This window comes from Dreissena polymorpha, chromosome 12, assembly GCF_020536995.1.
Source record: "Dreissena polymorpha isolate Duluth1 chromosome 12, UMN_Dpol_1.0, whole genome shotgun sequence".
NCBI lineage: Eukaryota > Metazoa > Mollusca > Bivalvia > Myida > Dreissenidae > Dreissena > Dreissena polymorpha.
This window is the reverse complement of record NC_068366.1, coordinates 19,717,296-19,737,287: the sequence shown is the minus strand read 5'-3', so window position 1 is coordinate 19,737,287 and position 19,992 is coordinate 19,717,296. Positions and strand designations below refer to the sequence as shown.

Below are 19,992 nucleotides of genomic sequence, written 5' to 3'. Positions count from 1 at the left end.
ATTTCGGTACTTAAGTTCTTATGATAATGCTATTTAAATGCAAAGATGAATAATCAATTAGTACTTCCGTAATTTCGTAATTTGCGACAAGTGATAATATCTGACCATGTTCAAGTTTTAATATCTGATCTGATTATGATGATTAATTCTTGAAAGCTGATAAAGCCACAAAAATCATGCGAAACCACAATTTTCAAAAGAAGCCATATAATATACCAAACGTAGTTTTAATAAGACCTCTAATTGAGATGAATTCTTTACCCACACTGTTGTACTTTTTAAACAAATATTAACACTAAAGTTCTAGCTAAACACGAGATATATTGAAAAAATGCTTTTAAAATGGAAACTGATGCATTGAATGCAAACGTGGAGGCCTTAGTGCATTTTTACACCTTTTTATATACCATTTTGGTCACTTTCGCATCACTATGCATGTGGTTACTGCTTCTATATTGTCAGTTTCGTATATATAACGATGCACAGGACTTGTTCTAGTTATATGAATTTAACTTTGTGTTCTGTTCTATTTATCCCTTCGCATTTTTAATTAATGTATATATCAATACCGGATGTCGTAGAGTGGTGTCCCAAACTTGTAGCAATTGCAGCAAAAAGTCCCTATCAGAGTGATTGCTATATGTATTTTAAACAGGGCATCGACCCAACTTTTATCAAAACGTCAACATGCACTGCCCACTTAAAGGTGATAATGTTCCAGCTATTGTTTGGGGGAACTTGAATCTTTTATTGAACATTTATATATATATATAGCGGCGATTAGATATGATGATCTAGTGTTGAAAATTACATGAACGCTTGAAAATGTATTCCGTGGATTTAAACTTTTGGAGTTTTGTATTGTGTATGGGTCTGTTTTGTAAGTGTCAACAAAAATCGTATACAATATAAACAATTTTTTTAAATGTTTCGCAAAATAAGTTTTTTGTATATTCTTTATTGGCGTTTACATTGTCCTTAAATTAAGGTCCGCAAGCAGAAATTTCATAATTGCTGTATTTATTAATTGCGTACAAAAATGGCTTCTCTTAATCGGTGAAATAAGGTTTACAATCTGTCAAGTCTACAAAGTATGATGCGTACAATTGGTTCAGTTGTTACCACCGGATCTTAAATTAATCAACATTTTTTTCAGAAATTTCATTATGTATATGAAATGTTCAATTATATCCATGAATTGTTTACACATAATGAAATAATCAATTAATTGGGTTTAAAATACCGTGTTAATTTTTTATCAACCTTATTTGTGCAGTCTATTTGTCATACGTATGAGTTTTTTTAAATACTGGTAATATATGTATTATGATTTTGAAGTAGTCTCAACTACATTATGAAAACGAACAAGCCATTTTATTTGTTTAGGGTAATTAATTATAGTAATAATTTATATTTAATAATTTATTTTCAATATAACCTTTGACATATTAATAACTTATTAATTGCAATTAATTGGTCGTGTATTATCATTTAATTACAGTCACTTCCATAAGATCCATTGAAGATGCGTATTTTGAAATGCAAGTGGCCGTTGACGGAGACTGCAGCGAGAAAGCTCTGAATAGTGCTACAACGGTGATTGGATTTTTCATTAATAAAACCGACTCAGAAATATGGAGATGTAGTAATACATGCTCTCAGATTTCTCAGATTACAAATTGCAAGAGTACCGTTACAAAAGCGGCATGCCTTTTCACTGTAGCTGACGCAAAAACAATCGCTAACAGGTAACAATTTGTAAAACATTCGTTTACAATACCTTCAGACAGGAAATGATGATTCTTTAAAAAAAGTACAACTAGCTGAATACAGAGGGAAAGAGGCTATCAGTCAAATAATTATATCTTAATTATATATTTAAATTAATATAGACTGATGGCATATTTGCCTTAGCGCACCATCTCAATAAACTTTAAGAATATGTTACTTTAAGTTTTAACTAAGGTCGAAATCAACATCAATTTTTGAAAACTGTGGGTTGTGATCAATGTTACGAAATTATGAAAACGTAATACGGTTAGCGCTTTGATTCTGTTAATAACACTTTAACTGTAGTATGTAGATCAATAATGTCGTACATATTCTTCATTAAAATAAAGCACCAACATGAACACTTTTCAATATTGTTTTTATAAATCGTCATTATTTTTTTCAGGGATGAAATTACACATATTCTAGCTGAAATTTATGCAAACGCTGCAGTGAACACAAAGTTTCACTTCAATAGCACGTACGCCATTTGCAGTACGTTTGAATACATAAACCGAACAACAAATCTAACAGGTAAACTTCATTTCACAAATAGATGTTTTAATTTGACGATGTTAAGATGATCATTATAAAAAGTATTCAATATGATCAACTAAAACAAAAATATCTTTAATGAAACCTCTCTATCCAAAATGATTGTATTGTTCAAATTTAACAGATTATTTTACACAACTATACGTGTATATTCGCATATAATGCATCATGTATCATACAAGCAAAAATAAAAACATCCAAGCCTTTTTTCCCATAAATCCTTCTTTGTTGATAAAAAACTGTTCTGTTTAGTTTTTTCACTCGATACTGTACGCGTAGCTTTGTTGTTTAAAACCACCCCTGATACACTTTCTCTCCCTGATTGTGTAGTTCCCAAAGTGTATATCCGATATGCGATACCATATATGATAACAATTGTTTATTACAGTGTATCAGAGATTAAAACACATGAAAGATAACAACAGGAGCAGCCACGGTACAACTAATCCAATCGGACTTACGAGTCCACCAACAATTTGGGGCGGGGGCAGCCACAGTACAACTAATCCCATCGGACTTACGAGTCCACCAACAATTTGGGGCGGGGGCAGCCACGGTACAGTTAATCCAATCGGACTTACGAGTCCACCAACAATTTGGGGCGGGGGCAGCCACGGTACAACAAATCCAATCGCACTTACGAGTCCACCAACAATTTTGGGCGGGGACAGCCACGGTACAACTAATCCAATCGGACTTACGAGTCCACCAACAATTTGGGGCGGGGGCAGCCACGGTACAACTAATCCAATCGCACTTACGAGTCCACCAACAATTTTGGGCGGGGGCAGCCACATTACAACTAATCCAATCGGACTTACGAGTCCACCAACAATTTGGAGAGGGGGCAGCCACGGTACAACTAATCCAATCGGACTTACGAGTCCACCAACAATTTTGGGCGGGGGCAGCCACGGTACAACTAATCCAATCGGACTAACGAGTCCACCAACAATTTGGGGCAGCCACGGTACAACTAATCCAATCGGACTTACGAGTCCACCAACAATTTGGGGCAGCCACGATACAACTAATCCAATCGGACTTACGAGTCCACCAACAATTTGGGGCGCGTATTTCGAAGTACACCTTTCGATTGACAATCCTTGCGACGAGGATGCTATATTGAAGGCCACGAATATTCTGAGGTCTGTTCTTCACCTGAAAGACAAGAAGATATGGCGCTGTCAGGACAATTGTACGCTAGATACAAATTGTTCGGATGGCCATCTGACTTTCTGCTTATTTTTCGAAGCGGATGAATACACCAGGACCAACAGGTATATAATTTGAATAATTGCATGCTTTATGTGGACATTTTTAAGGATATACATGTAGTTTATATGAAGAAGGATTATATGGTTTACCCTTTTTCGTCAAGTATCATCTTCTCATTTAACTTTTATTTTTGAAAAAAAAAACTACCTTGTTTTCTTTTAATTGGACAAAATAATTTAGATTCCCGCATTTGCATGCATGCTTTTCATAATTAAACACTTTTCTTGCATAAACACACGTTATCATTTAAGCGTATATTTTCATAATCAACGTTAGCGCTGAACTGAACAGCAGTCTCAGCAAAGACGTCACGTGCGGTAATGGAACACTTGTTTTAGAACCATCGCCAGGTAAGGTGGTGCCTAAAGTTTATTTTTATATGTTTTTTATGCAAAATTACGCGTTATAATGCCACGGACTGTATGCTTCCGTTGGAGGCATGGCATACTGTTGTCGTTTGTAATGCCAGGACACCACTTTCTAATATCAAATCAATATTTAATTTAATTTGCAAAGTGACACATACGCTTAAGTATAAATGTATGCATAAAGAAAACCATATATTATCTTTACTGAAACAAAAGCAAATACATGTTGTACTTCTGAACACGATGCCAATATCCTATTGATTTTAAAATGAGATTGCGGAAAACAATAATATCGATTGTTAATATATTTAACAGAATTCGAGAGATTGCATCAAATATCGACCAGTGGGACGGGCAGTAACGAACCTCAGACCGGAGAAGGTCCGGGGACTGGTGCGATCGTCGGCGGTACGGTCGGAGGTTTGGCTGGCCTTGCCGGCGCCGTAATGGCCGGTTGGAGAATCATCCGGAAGTTGAAGAAAAATCAAGTTAGCGATACAGCTTCTACCGGCGACACAACCCCCATTTCGCCGGGCGGAATTGATTTTGAGGAGGCGCCGAATTCGGTCCCGCCGGCCGGCGTTTAAGTGATAGGGAACTGATTTGAGTAACGGACTATGCGCCCATCATTTTGTCAAAGAGTGTGTAACAAGTAAATGTGTGAACGTAGTTTTGGAAAGAAAACTCTTTTATCAATGATTGTTCAAGCTCATTCCATAGCATTGTCAGGAAGAAAATGTATTAAGCTTTATAGTTCTTGAAGTATTCTGCTACACGAAAATAAAGTAGGGCAACTGCCGACGATGTAGTAAACATATGGTTATGTATAATACGTAATTCCGTTCAAAATATAAAAAAAGTGTTTCAAATAATTATGTATATGTTTGTATATACAAACTATACATTGCATTTTAGAAAAATATTAAACACTCTTGTGTTGTAAAATTTTATGATAAGATTGATTACAGACCACTGGCCAGTTTTTCTAACGGCAACAATAATCACATTTATTCAACGTATTTTCAAATAAAATAAGTAAAGTTCTTTTCTTGTAGTTCGGATATAACAGATACTGGTTTGTGTGCTTGAACACTATATATCATTTGGAACATGTGCTTAATAATAAAAAAGTAATATTTATGCCCATGCAGTTATATTACAGATTAGTGTAAAAATGCACTTTTGTAAGAAAATCAAAATAGAGACAATCAGTAACATAATTATTTTCTTTAAGTCCGCGACTAAGATTCTTTGAAACACATAGCACTAAATTGAATAATACAGATCCAACAGTCGACTTATAATTTAAAAAAAGACATGGACCCTACGAAAAATCAAACTTTAAAGAAGCACATCCATTATTGATATGGAAGATTACAGATATCTATATTTCACTTGGAATGCAAACCTTTATTCTAAGGACACATGCAAGTGTTTCGTTGTCCTTTTTTTTCTCCATACTTAATGTTTAGGAAAACAACAACAACAACGAAGCCTACCGGTACCATTGATAAAAACAGCAAGAAATGTCGAACGTATTACTTCCGACCGTTATTGTTGTTGTAATGGCATCATAGTTCGCATCATCTTTGGTATTTGTTTCTTCAGTCATTGTTACCAGGTAAACACCCAGAATGACTTCGCTTTCCACACATTTTATCAACACTTAAAAAACGTTATTTTAAAATGAACACTATTAATGACTATTTGAATGGAAACATTGACTGGAACATTTTGATAAGCAAACTTACCCCCTTCCTTTTTAGCACCAACTCGTAACCTTCCTGCACATGTAATTGCGTTTGTGTATGTAACGTAAGATGTTCTCTTTATATTCCTTGTTTTTGGAAAACTGTGTCTAATGCATGTGCTTTAAAGTTCTGTCCAGGATTAGCCAGTTCATTCTGCACAGGATAATCAGGGACGACACTTTCTGCTGCTTTTATGTCATTTTTTTAATAAAAGGATTCTCTTTTAAACCGAAATCCAGTTAAGGTAAAAATGTGTTGTCCCTGATAAGCCATTTCAGTCCACACAGGCTAATCTGATATCACATTTTTTAGTATTATCACACGTTTTTTAAGTTCAGCACTACGAATACTGCTAAACGTGTTTATGTCTGTCTGTTTTGTGAACCTCAACATGTCATGATTTTATCTTTATGTTGTATTTGACTTTACTTTTCTTTTTTAACCTTGTTATGTCAAGTGTGATCCGTCCAGTTTATGCGTTCCAAATAAACTCATTTTTTACTAAGACAATGTACGATATAACAATTTGACACAACACTTTTCGTCGCAATTGCACTAACGTAATGTCTGTAACGTGCTGTAAAAGCGAATTAAATTGCTAATACTTTATAGTAAAGGTATGAAATAAAAACACTTAGCAATAAATGTTTTTACATGTTACATGCCCCTTATTCTTAAAATGCCTTTCCATGTATATTATTTTAATGTATGCTTAAATAAATACACATTTCCTGTTTTATTTTGATAGATTATTTACGAAATTTATTTAAACGTGATTGTATTTACTGTCATTTTTACATTTTTTTTAAATTCAATAAATGACATTTATTCATGCTTTGGTTTTGTATTGTTGTTATCTGCTTGTATTTACATTTTCTGTATCCTTTATATCATTAAAACTTTAACCATACTCTTCTTTATCTGATTTGATGACATCGATTCATATTCAATGTATATTTCATTTGCGCAGGGTTATTAAAGTTAACGTAAAACCATGTTTAAATGATAATATGAATATTGGACATGATAAACGGTGCTTGTAGCAAATACTAGGTTGTTATTGTAAAAGCAACTTAAGGTGTTGAGAATGGCATCCACACCAACCTCGCGTACAGAGGTGCAATATATGGTCCTCATGGTGATAACAGGTGGTTAGCATGTGGCTATGATATTAATTAGTGAAAACATCATTTTGAATGATAAATAATAATATTATAACGAACAATCAACTTCTCTGAATTAAAAAAAATATATATAACAAAGTATTCAACTCGAAATCACCGGAAAACAGGGTGCATCGCTTTGAACAGCCATTGCTTTATCAATTTTGCAGCGATTTTCACGATCTCTGTCTTATTCAACGCATACATGAATTTCCTTTTTGGAAATGTGCATGTCTTGCAATATTTTTACAAATACTGGGTCAACTTTTAAGAAATAACACTCGCGTGATCCACTTGACACCGATCAGCCCGGATCTAAGACTGAAATATTCACGGAGTAAAGGGCAGTTTCTCTGCAAAGTTCACGGACCTCGATACCATAATTCAATAAAACGTATAAAAAAAGCATTCTTACCGTGCTTGCCGTTGCATTATGCATCAAAACTAACTGTCCAGCGCTGTTTGAAATCTTTGTTTACATACATTTCAACTAACATTTTAAACACACGAGTGATTTCATTGGTCCATTGCGAAGGTGTGTCTTTACACCTGGAGATTTCATTCATGATTCCTGTCGGATCGCTGTCAAGTAGGTCAAGCGAATTGTGTATGGTTTTATTTCTTAAAATTTGACCCAGCATGTGAAGAAATTGATGAAGTAATGGCTGTTCAAAACGATGCACCCCGTTTTCGGATGATTTCGAGTTGGATACCTTGTTATATATATTATAATTATTTTTTCAGAAAAGTTTATTTTTCGTTATAATATGATAATTTATCATTCAAAATGATGTTTTCACTAATTAATATCATAGCCACACGCTAACCACCTGTGGATTAAAGCATGTTGCAATTCATGACGCAACATATCGTTAACAAGTGCAACTGTTTTTAAGGGGTGTATAAAGTGTTGATAAGGTCAGTTTTATCCTATGTTTTGTAAATAACCTTAATTTTAAAACAAATGTGAAGAAATATAACAAGATATATACGTTTCCAGAAAGGAAATTAATTTATGCGTTGAATAAGACCGGGTTCATGAAAATCGTTGCAAAATTGATAAAGTAATGGCTGTTCAAAGCGATACACCCTGTTTCGGGTGATTTCGAGTTGAATACCTTGTTATAAATATATATTTAAATGTTTTCACATTGTTCTCTCAACAGCTTCTATAAATTAAGAGTACGAACATTTAATGTTTTCACATCCAATAGTTACTTTCATATTTACGGAAAACGCTATATGCCTGCACACATTATTTTTCTTTGTTCGTGTGCAGGATTGAAAAGATCTAAGAAACTACAAGCCCCTGTGTCAGGAAATTCTTCAATTACTAATTTTTTTCGTCAGGACTAATAATGAATCCTCCTCAGAGAGTGCAATAAGTGATAGTGCCCAGGACGTTTCCTGTGATCTTGAAAGTCCTCACCCACAAACGAAGCGATTCAAGCAGCGTGCTAGTGGGTTCGAAAGCAGTTGGAAACAAGATTTTCCATGAGTAAAGAGGTTGAAGGAGGTAAGACAATATTTACTTATCTAAACTTAAAAAAAAGAAGTTTGTAGCAAAAAGATCACAATTCTCAACTAATGTGTTGCCGACTCATTTCCAGTTGTACAAGCCTTTTGTGCAGCAGCTGATGTCCAACATAAAAGAGCGGTTTCCGGACTTGCCATTGCTGCAACTGTTTGAGGTTTACAACACAACCAAGTTCCCTACTGGCGACATGGGCAACCGTGGCGAGCATGACATCAAGGTAGTGCACTAAAACTTGAGCATGATATTTATTTTCTACCAATGAATAATCAATTAGTGTAACTTTGTATTTTTTTTAGAAACTGGCTGACAACAACCACTTTCCCGTTGAAGAAACAATTAAAAACTGGAGGTAGGTTCGGGGCAGCTTACAGAGCACAGAGAAGAAGGCTGGTGAGGCAATAGAGTGGGTGACATTCCATTTACGGAACAGCCACATCCATCTCTACAAGCTGGCATGTGTTGGCCTCATCAGCATTGAAGGGCCAGACATTAAGGCAGTGGACGTCGGGAGAATGGTGGATGCCTGGCACCATAGAAGCCCCGCAGAACTGTTTTTTGAGCTAAACAATGTATAGATATATTATGCATGCATAGTTGTGGTAAAATATGGTTTTTTTTCAATCATTGTTTGCGTTCTTATGTCTATTATTATTTTGCTTTAATATTATAATATATGACTTGAATGAAATAAATTGAGGAAATATAAATAAATCATACAAGAGAATGGTGTGTTTTAGTAGCTCCAAAGTAGTGTAGATTTTGATTTAAAACATTTATAGACATACAAAAAATCGACACGCCAAAGGGGACACGCCCCCTTCCACACCATCCCCCTTTCGCACTAACTTGCCGCTGTGACTGAACTAATTCCTGGGGAAATGCCTGTATATATATATATATATATATATATATATATATATATATATATATATATATATATATATATATATATATATATATATATATATATATATATATATATATATATATATGTTTTCTCTAATTAATATCATAGCCACACGCTAACCACCTGTGATGGTTATGCGGATAATGTTGCATGTTCATTATTTCACGCAATTTGTAGGATAAATGGGTCAAGTTTACATTTTTTTTATCCTGAAGTGTGCGAGTGTCAAATTCTAGCAATTAAAAATTCGAGAATTACATAAAGAAATTTGCAATATTTTTGCCATATGGATTTGATTCCGATTCCTCCGAATAAAACATTTAATTCTTTAACATCGGCCGTTCCGGCACATGCTTTTGCAGCTGTACGTATTACGAAAACTTAGCATTTAGTTTGTTGTCGGCGCTAACTCTAAAACATTCCTAATTAGTCCAACATTTTTGCGCAAAAATTAACAAGTTTAAGTAAATAAGTAAATTCATTTTATTTTATTCTATTGTAAAAATCGTAAATTCGCGTTTTGAAATATTGAACACAAGAAAAGTCATGTTATATAGTTTAATAGTGTAATTCAAACATGTTAAATTATTGGGTTTTTCATAAGCCAGATTTCCATAAAAATGATGCACTTTATTTAAACCTTATACATTCAAACTCGCAGGCCACCAAGATCAGTACTATGTCAGCCTAATTTGAAATCATGCATGAAAGAAACAATAAGCTACCGACATTTGCATGTTTGCTGGAAATAATACAGTCTGATTTTTTGTTTATCTTAAGTATCTTGTTTATAGTTTTCATGTATTAAACGCCATTAGTTATTATTGTGTTTGGCAAGAAACCTGCGTCTTAATAAAATGCTAACGCACGATATATTTCAGTCGTGAAAACAAAACTAATGTCAATTGCATAAAAAGCAATGTGTGGACACTTATACTATGATGTGAATTTTCTGATGTAGTATCATGTGTATAATTTATATCCACGCACATGAGTGTGCAGGATAAACGTGTAAATTTATATAATGGATTCGTATCATATTTCTTATACATGTATTCCGCAAATACCAGCACATAATATTAAAGTGGCTAAAAATGAGATTTTGACCCATTTGAAGCTGACGTCGTTTCCGAAAAAGACGACTTAACCTTGTGACAACCGTTTCGCGTACTTTGTCAACCCACTTCTTGGGATAAAACACTAGTTTAATTTAAAAGAATAACCTAAACCAAGTTTATTTAGTCAGTGTACCAATACTTTTCCATATTTGCTTTCGATCAATAAATCTCAAACTAACGTAACAAGTGTCCAAATATCAAAATGTGTCATCACATTCAGACATTAATTGATAATTATTTATATGGTTGTTATAAACAAGAGAATATAACCTATGATAATTTAAAAGGTATGTTGTTGTTCTTGTATCCTTCTGCTTTGCCACTAAATATCATTGGTATCGGCAATGCTAACCGTTTCAGTGGCTGCTATGTTACATTTGGTCCCGTTTCCACAATGCGTAATTATCATGTATACCTTTTCTAAACCGAAAGTGCACCATATGAATTTGGTCGTATCACATAGTACTTATTGTCGTGAAAGTTTAAGCCTGATTTTTTAACAGGTTGTAAGTTATTATGTTCATGTACTGTTTAAAACAAACTATGTCGGTCTGTACTAGAGTTGTCGGTCTGTACAAAGTTTTGTCTTTCTGTACAGAGAGTTGTCGGTCTGTAAACAGAGTTGTAGGTGTTTACACAGAGTTGTTGGTCTGTACACATAATTGTAGCTCTTAACACAGAGTTGTTGATCTGAACACATAGTTGTCGGTCTGTACACAAAGTTGTTGGTCTGTACACAGAGTTGTCAAAAATAAACATAGGTTGTTCGGGTGGTACACATAGCTGTCGGTCTGTACACATAGTTGTCGGTCTGTACACAGAGTTGTTGGTCCGTACACAGAGTTGTTGGTCGTCGGTCTGTACACATTGTTGTTGGTCAGTACACAGAGTTGTTCTGTAAATTAAGTTGTCGGTCTGCACACATAGTTGTTGGTCTGCACATATAGTTGTTGGTCTGTATACAGACTTGTCGGACTTTACACAGAGTTTTTGGTCTGTATGACAGTCGCGGCGACGCACGATATTTTGCGCGACAGTCGCGGCGACGTACGATATATTTAACACGATATATCGCCTTTTGGGCTATCTACACAAGGGCGATATTTCGTGGTACATTCTCGCGCGTCTCTTTGTGTATCGCGCAAAATATCGTGCGTCGCCGCGATTGTCGCGCAAAATATCGTGCGTCGCCGCGACTGTCGCGCAAAATATCGTGTATCGCTTCGTGTGTCGTGTGTCGCCCTTGATGAAAGAAGTGCGAGATTATAGATGGCACTATCCGAATTCCGTAATCGGGTATCTTCTGACTATATCTATATATAGCCTAAGGTGTGTAGCGGGCTTACAAAATGATGTTACTAACAGATTGTGACGAATGTTTATTAACGTGACTTTTTTTTGTCACACTTATTCAACGACAAACGCAAAACAGTTTAACTACGCAATTTATTATCTTAAAGGTTTGGCATAATAATGTCAAGGCTGGGATCAATTGTATTATACAGGTTCCCCCGAGAACAGCGGGACATTTAAGTACATAATGTCTATCCCCCGTGACAAGCGGGAAGTGTGTTCGAGGAAACTATGCCGATGAACACAATAATTTGGTCTTCACACAACTAAGCTCAAAACACAAATCGTTTTGCATTTGGCAAGACTTGCGATCAGTTTTTTGACAACATACATACACTAATATTACATATCGTAATATATAACAATCAAGTATAATCGTAGAAAAACATGACAGTACAACTTTAATTTGTATACATCACTTCTATTCTTTATCCTTAACTGGTGTTTTCAAGGCCAGAGTAAAAACCAGAGATAAAACTTCACTCAATGTAAAATAACTCTGGAAAAATGTACCCGAAAACAACCAATATTAAAATGTAACTGTGGACATTATGTAACTTAAACATAACTGGTCATTTTAACTAATTTATTAATGTGGTTGGAATTACAAAAAAAAGTTAACTGATCAAAGTCTAGCGTAGAGCTGATAAAATAATGAAAACCGTGCACATTCCCGCATATGTCCGCATGAGTGACCATCACTGACGTGACAACCATACGCATGTACGAACCGCACATGTACCTGTGTTGTGCGGTGGGTTATGTTTAGACATACGTTCTGTGCTGTACTCTGTAGCGCACAGAACTGAACATTCTTTAACACTGGTACAGTCAATTACGCAGGAACCTGTCGTCGGAGGCCGAACTAAGTAGACCATTGGACAGACTGACGGTGTTCCGTACGCTGTTAACTCCCAGCCATGACGATGTGGGTTTGTAATGGAGCTCGTAATTCTCGACAACACTGGAATATAACAAAAATCTGGCAAGCATCGTGTTACAATAAAAAATTAAGTGGGAGGGTGGGTGGTAAATGTAAACTTGTAAACCATAGCGCGACCTACCCTGTGATGCGACGATCTAGTAAAAGACCGACAATTTGCACGGGCAGTGGTTTTGTAGTTAGTGGACGAGTCTATGTGTTACAGTAGGATGGATTATACCATTTGGATTTGAGTTTCGGTGATCCCTTAGGAAAATAGCGTTTGCGTTGAATAAGACAGTTAATTCTTGAGCGAATAAACATTATTATCTTTTTAAACAGCGATATAAATACAGCAATCGAACTTCGTCAGTTTGACATAATATAGCTTTTAACAGTGGAGAGGTTCGGTTATTATAATCTAGCATTTTTACTTCAAAATCTTGTTTAATCCTGTAAAATTGAAAAAATATTCGTATATTTGAGATAGTTCATGTACACCGTGATATAGAACTTCCTATATCATCGCAAACAAAGACCACGTTTCAAACACAGCTTTAGTCGGGCATTACTGACAAGGCTACATACATATTCATTTGTCTTTGGCACTTAATTATAATTTTGCTCAAGTTATATCATAAGCAGAAAGAAAACATTATTCTAAGTTGTTTGATTTCGGTATTTAAGTTCATATGATAATGTTTTTCAGATGTACAGATCAATAATCAATCAGTACTTCCGTAATTTTGTAATTTGCGACAAGTGATAATATCTGACCCTGTTCAAGTTTTAATATCTGATTTGATTATGATAAATAATTCCTCAAAGCTGATGAGGCCACAAAAATCATGCGAAACCACACATTTCAAACAAAGCCAATTATATACCAAACGTAGCTTTAATAAGACCTTTAATTGAGATGAATTCTTTACCCACACTGTTGTACTTTTTTAAACAAATATTAACACTAAAGTTCTAACTAAACCCGAGATATATTGTTAAAATACTTTTAAATGAGAACTGATGCATTGAATGCAAACTTGAAGGCCTTAGTGCATTTTTACACCTTTTTGTATGCCATTTTGGTCACGTTCGAATTACTATGCATGTGGTTACTGCTTCTATATTGTCAGTTTCGTATATATAACGATGCACAGGACATGTTCTAGTTATATGAATTTAACTTTGTGTTCTGTTCTATTTATCCCTTCGTATTTTTTATTAATGTATATATCAATACCGGATGTTGTACTGTAGTGTTCCAAACTTGTAACAATTGTAGCAAAAAGTCCCTATCAGAGTGATTGCTATATGTATTTTAAACAGGGCACCGACCCAACTTTTATCAGGACGTCAACGTGCACTGCCAACTCAAAGGTAATAATGTTCCAGCTATTGATTGGGGGAACTTTAATCTTGTATTGAACATTTATATATATACAGAGGTGATAAGATATAATGATCTAGTGTTGAAAATAACATGAACGCTCGAAAATGTATTCCGTGGATTTAAACTTTTGGAGATTCGTATTGTTTATGGGTCTGTTTTGTAAGTGTAAAAATTAAACAAACATTTTAAACGTTTCATAAAATAAGTTTTTTTATTATGTATTGGCGTTTACATTGTCATTCAGTTAAGTTTCGCAAGCAGAAACTTCATTATGGCCGTTTTCAACAATTGCGTACAAAAATGGCTTCTCTTACATGGTAAAATAAGGTCGACAGTCTGTCAAGTGTACAAAGTATGATGCGTAAAATTGGTTCAGTTGTTACTAATGGATCTTAAATTAATCAACATTTTATTCAGAAATTTCATTCTGTATATGTAGTGTTAGATTTTATCCATATTTTGTTTACACATAATAAAGTGATAAACGAAATTAGTTGAAAATACCATGTTAAATTTCGATCTATCTTATTTGTGGAGTTTTCTTCTCATACATGTGAGTTCTTTTAAATAATATATTTTTATGATTTTGAAGTAGTCTCAACTAAATTATGAAAACGAAAAGGCCATGCTATTTTCGGGGGTAATTAATTATAATAATGATATGTATTTAATAATTTAGGTTCAATATAACCTTTGACGTTTTTATAACTAATAAATTGCAATTAGTGGGTTGTGTATTATCATTTAATTTTAGTCACTTCCATCAGATCCATTGAAGATGCGTATTTTAAAATGCAAGTTACCGTTGACGGAAACTGCAGCGAGGAAGTCCTCCCTAGTGCTACAAAATTGATTGGAATTGTCATTAACAAAACCGTCTCAGAAATACGGAGATGTGGCTGCACTCCGAGGACAAATGCAAACAGCCTCACAGTGGCGTGTCTTTTCACTGAAGCCGACGCAAAATCAATCGCACAAAGGTAACGATTTTTTAAAGCCTTTTTTTACTTCAACTTCAGACAGTGATAGACGTGCTTGTTACCAATTGTGAAAGAGTTTCTTACTAAGCTCTCCAATTTGCTGATCGTAGTTTGGTTGGTGGTCAACTTATCGGGCACTTTGGGGTTCCTCTAGGCACTCAGGCTAACTCTCACATGAAAATAAAAGTAAAAATGTAAATGACTTGAGATAACAACTTGGATCAAAATATTTTTTTAACTTTTGATAAATCCGCAAGTAAAATACCGATAGGCAAGGATGCCGCCCATCGGGTCATTCCATCTAGCAGTTTTGTCACTTGGGGTCTTAATGAACTTCGAATTTCAAATGTTGACACTCATCGGCACGAAGCTCACCTGACATTTAAATAAAACGAACGTCTATAGCTAAAACCGCTGAAAATTACGGTTTTCTATCAAACTATATTATATACCTCGAAGCAAAACTCCGTGTCTTTCAACTATATCAGATATAATTATAGTATCTACTCGGTGCAAGTAAAAATACAAGAATATAGGGATTAAACAGATGTGTGATATGTAAGTCATATAGCATTTATTTTGTTTTAAAGAATTAACATATTCGTTTATATTTGCGTTTTATTTGTGGTTATTAAAAACACCCATTAAGCTATAAAGAAGATGAGTACAAATGAAAAGAGGCTAGCATTCAAATTACTATATATAAAGTCTTTATTTATTTTAATAAAGGCTTAAAGGCATATTTTCCTTAACACACGCTCTCACTAACTCTCTCACTTATTAAGTATGTTTTTTAACCGTTGTTGTGCAGCACAGTTAACACCAACTTTAGAAATTTGTGGGTTGTGGTACTAATGTATTCCGAAAATTCGAAAAACTCATGAGCGTTCAACGCTTTGATTGTGTAAATATCACTGGAACTCTTTACAATATGTAGATCGACCACGTTTTAGATATTCTAGATATTCATTGAAAATAAAACATATACATGGAGGCTTTCCAAATTATTTTTTTATAAATGTTCATCTATTTATTTCAGAGATGAACTAACACATATTTTAATTAACACTTCTGCATTTGATGCCGCTAAAAAGGAGATGCCGCTATACGAGAAGATGCCAGGTTCGCCATTAACAGTACGTTTGAATACATACACCGAACATCAAATCCAACAGGTAAACTTCATTTCGAAACTAACGTATTTGTTTTCACTGTACGACGTAAAGATTAACATGACTGAACGTAAAAGTATGTGATACACTAAAACTTGAATTTCTTTAATTTTACCTCGATATCCGCAATGATTGTATTTTTCACTTATCATCACTATTATTCTCTTCACACAAACAAAAGCAAACACACTTTTGTTCTTTTGAACACGATAACAATGTTGTATGTTTTTTTTTTAAATCAGACTGTAGAGTATAATAATATTAGGTACTTGTAAATTTTACAGAATTCTGCAGATTGCAAGCAATAGCGAACAGTGGGACAGGCAATTTTACAGAATTGTGCAGATTGCAACCCATTACCAAACCTCAGACCGGAGGTGGTCCGGGAACCGGTGCGATCGTCGGCGGTACGGTCGGTGGTCTGGCCGGTCTTGCCGGCGCCATAATAGCCGGTTGGAGAATCCTCCGGAAGTTGAAGAAAAATCAGGTGGACGACACCTCATCTACCGGGGACAACACCCCCATAACGCCGGGCGGAATTGATTTTGAGGAGGCGCCGAATTCGGTCCCGCCGGCCGGCGTTTAAGTGATAGGGAACATATTTGAGGAATGGTAAATGCGACCAACTTTTTGTCAAAGAGTGTGTACCAAGTAAATGTGTGAACGTAGTTTTGGAAAGAAAACTCTTCTATCAATGATTCTTGAATGGTATTCCATAGTATTGTCGGGAAGAACATGTATTTAGCTATATAGTTCTTGAAGTATTCTGCTGCACGAAAATAACTTAGGGAAACTGCCGACGATGTAGTTAACTCGTGGTTATGTATAATACGTAATTCCGTCCAAAATATAAAAAAGTATTTCAATTATGTACATGTACGTATATACAAACTATACATTGATTTATAACAAAATATTAAACACTCGTGTGTTGTCAAATTTTATGATAAGATTGATTACAGACCACAGGCCAGTTTTGCTTACGGCAACAATAATTACATTTATTCAACGTATTTTCAAATGAAATAAATGAAGTTCTTTTCTTGTAGTTCGGATATAACAGATACTGATTTGTGTGCTTGAACACTTTATATCATTTGGAACATGTGCTTAATAATAAAAAAGTTATATTTATGCCCATGCAGTTATATTACAGATTTTTGTAAAAATGCACTTTTGTAAGAAAATCAAAATAGAGACAATCAGTAATTATTTTCTTTAAGTCCGCGACTAAGATTCTTTGAAACACATAGCTTAAATTGATTTATACAGACCCAACAGTCGACTTATAATTTAAAAAAAACATGCGCCCTACGAAAAATTCAAATTTTAAGGAAGCACATCCGTTACTGATATGGAAGATTACAGATTTTTCTATACTTAACTTCGAATGCAAACCTTTATTCTAATAACATATGCCAGTGTTTCGTTGTCCTTTTTTTCTCCATATTTAATGTTTAGGAAAACAACAACAACAACAACGAAGCCTAGCGATACCATTGATAAAAACAGTGAGAAATGTCGAACGTTTTACTGCCGACCGTTATTGTTGTTATAATGTAATCATATTTCACATCATCTTTGGTATCCGTATCTTCTTTCATTCTGTAACTAGGTAAACATCGAGAGTGACTTTGCATCTTCAGATTTTATCAACACTTAAATAAAGTTATTTTAAAATGAACACTATTGATGACCATTTGAATGGAAACATTGACTGGGACATTTCGATAAGAAAACCTATCCCCTTCCTTTTTAGCACCAACCCGTAACCTTCCTGCACATGTAAATGCGTTTGTGTATATAACATATTAAGATGTTCTCTTTATATTCCTTGTTTTGGGAAAACTGTGTCTAATGCATGTGCTTAAAGTTCTGTCCAGGATTAGCTTTCTGTTGCTTATATATCATTTTTTTTATAAAAGGATTCTCTTTTAAACCAAAATCCAGTTAAGGAAAAAATGTGTTGTCCCTGATAAGCCTGTTCAGTCCACACAGGCTAATCTGATATCACACTTTTTAGTATTATCACACGTTCTGTAATTTCAGCACTACGTATATTGCTAAACGTGTTTATGATTTTCTGTTTTGTGAACATCAGCATGTCATGATTTTATCTGTATGTTGTATTTGACTTTACTTTTCTTTTTTAAACCTTGTTATGTCAAGTGTGATCCGTCCAGTTTATGCGTTCCAAATGAACTCATTTTTTACTAAGACGTTGTACGATATCACGATTTGACACTGCAAATTTTTCGTCGCAATTGCACAAACGTAATGTCTTTAACGTGCTTTAAAAGAGAATTTAAATGCGAATACTTTAAAGTAAAGGTATGAAATAAAAACACTCAGCTATATGACTTGAAACACAACGCAATAAATGTTTTTACATTTTACATGCATTATTTTTAAAATGCCTATCCATGTATATTATTTTAATGTATGCTTAAATGAATACACATTTACTATTTTATTTTGATAAATTATTTAAGAAATTTATTTAAACGTGATTGTATCGACTGTGCTTTTTACATTTTTTTTTTATTTAATAAATGACATTTAGTTTTGTATTGTTGTTATCTGCTTGTATTTACATTTTCTGTATCCTTTATATCATTAAAACTTTAACCATACTCTTCTTTATTGTATATTAGTAGTATTTGACATGATAAACGGTGCTTGTGGCAAATATTGAGTTGTACGGTGGCATAGAGGTGACATTCACCCCTCTTTTTTCAAATTGCACTCCTCTTTTTTTTATCTCGTGGCCACGACTTACTATATCGCGGCCACGAATTAGCTAAGTTGTGTCCACGAGTTACTTATTCGAGGCCACGAGATACAAACAAATTGGAGTGCAAATCTAAATAAAAGAGGAGTGCAATTTAAAAAAGAGCGGTGCATTTAATAAAAGAAGGGTGAATTAAACAATAGAGGAGAGAATTTTAGCTATCTCGTGGCCACGAGTTAGTCAGCCAATCAGATTTTGCGTAACATGTGCAAATATTCTGTACGCATATATATAGCTGGCAACAGCGGGCTTTTACTGTGATGATTACTTCCGTTTGTATAAAGATCATCATGAACGACCATATGGAACAATATGATTGGCTGACTAACTCGTGGCCACGAGTGAGCTAAGTCGGGATCTCGAGATAGCTTAAATTCTCTCCTCTTTTGTTGATGATTACTTATCGTTGTATAAAGATCTCCATGAACGACCACGCGGAACAATTTGATTGGCTGTCTAACTCGTGGCCACGAGTTAGCTAAGTCGGGATCTCGAGATAGCTAAAATTCTCTCCTCTTTTGTTTAATGCACCCTTCCTTTATTTACTGCACCGCTCTTTTTATTTAAATTGCATTTCTCATTTATTTAATTTTTGGACTCCTCTTTTTTCAATCTCGTGACCACGACATAGCTAACTCGATGCCACGAGTAAGTAAGTCGTGGCCTCGAGCTACTAAGTCGAGGCCGCGAAATAGAAAAAAAGAGGAGTGCAATTTAACTAGAATGGAGTGAATGTCACATCTAAGGCACCGTAGAGTTGTTATTGTAAAAGCAACTAAAGATGTTGAAAATGGCATTCACATCAACCTCGCGTACAAAGGTGCACTATATGGTCCTCATGGTGATGCGGATAATGTTGCATGTCCATTATTTCACTCAATTTACAGAACGAATGGGTCATATCAAGTTGTTGTTTTTTATTCTGGTTTTTTATTCT

At 34.7% G+C, this 19,992-nt stretch overlaps 1 protein-coding gene across 2 annotated transcripts; it reads left to right on the top strand.

Moving 5' to 3' along the window:
- The first annotated feature begins 718 nt into the window (after positions 1 to 718).
- Positions 719 to 18,897, top strand: LOC127853299 (uncharacterized). 2 transcript variants are annotated; one of them, XM_052387706.1, is made up of 7 exons: positions 719 to 880; positions 1,502 to 1,748; positions 2,177 to 2,304; positions 2,714 to 3,605; positions 3,880 to 3,953; positions 4,287 to 5,966; positions 18,220 to 18,897. In XM_052387706.1, exons 1-6 carry the CDS (start codon positions 826 to 828, stop codon positions 4,556 to 4,558), a joined length of 1,668 nt encoding a protein of 555 aa, XP_052243666.1. In that variant the 5' UTR covers positions 719 to 825; the 3' UTR covers positions 4,559 to 5,966; positions 18,220 to 18,897. The 2 variants fall into 2 exon arrangements, 1 of the variants encoding a protein (XP_052243666.1); XR_008036553.1 differs by lacking the exons at positions 1,502 to 1,748; positions 2,177 to 2,304; positions 2,714 to 3,605; positions 3,880 to 3,953; positions 4,287 to 5,966 and adding exons at positions 14,867 to 15,092; positions 16,132 to 16,267 and having other exon boundaries at positions 745 to 880; positions 16,549 to 18,897.
- Positions 18,898 to 19,992: the final 1,095 nt, after the last annotated feature.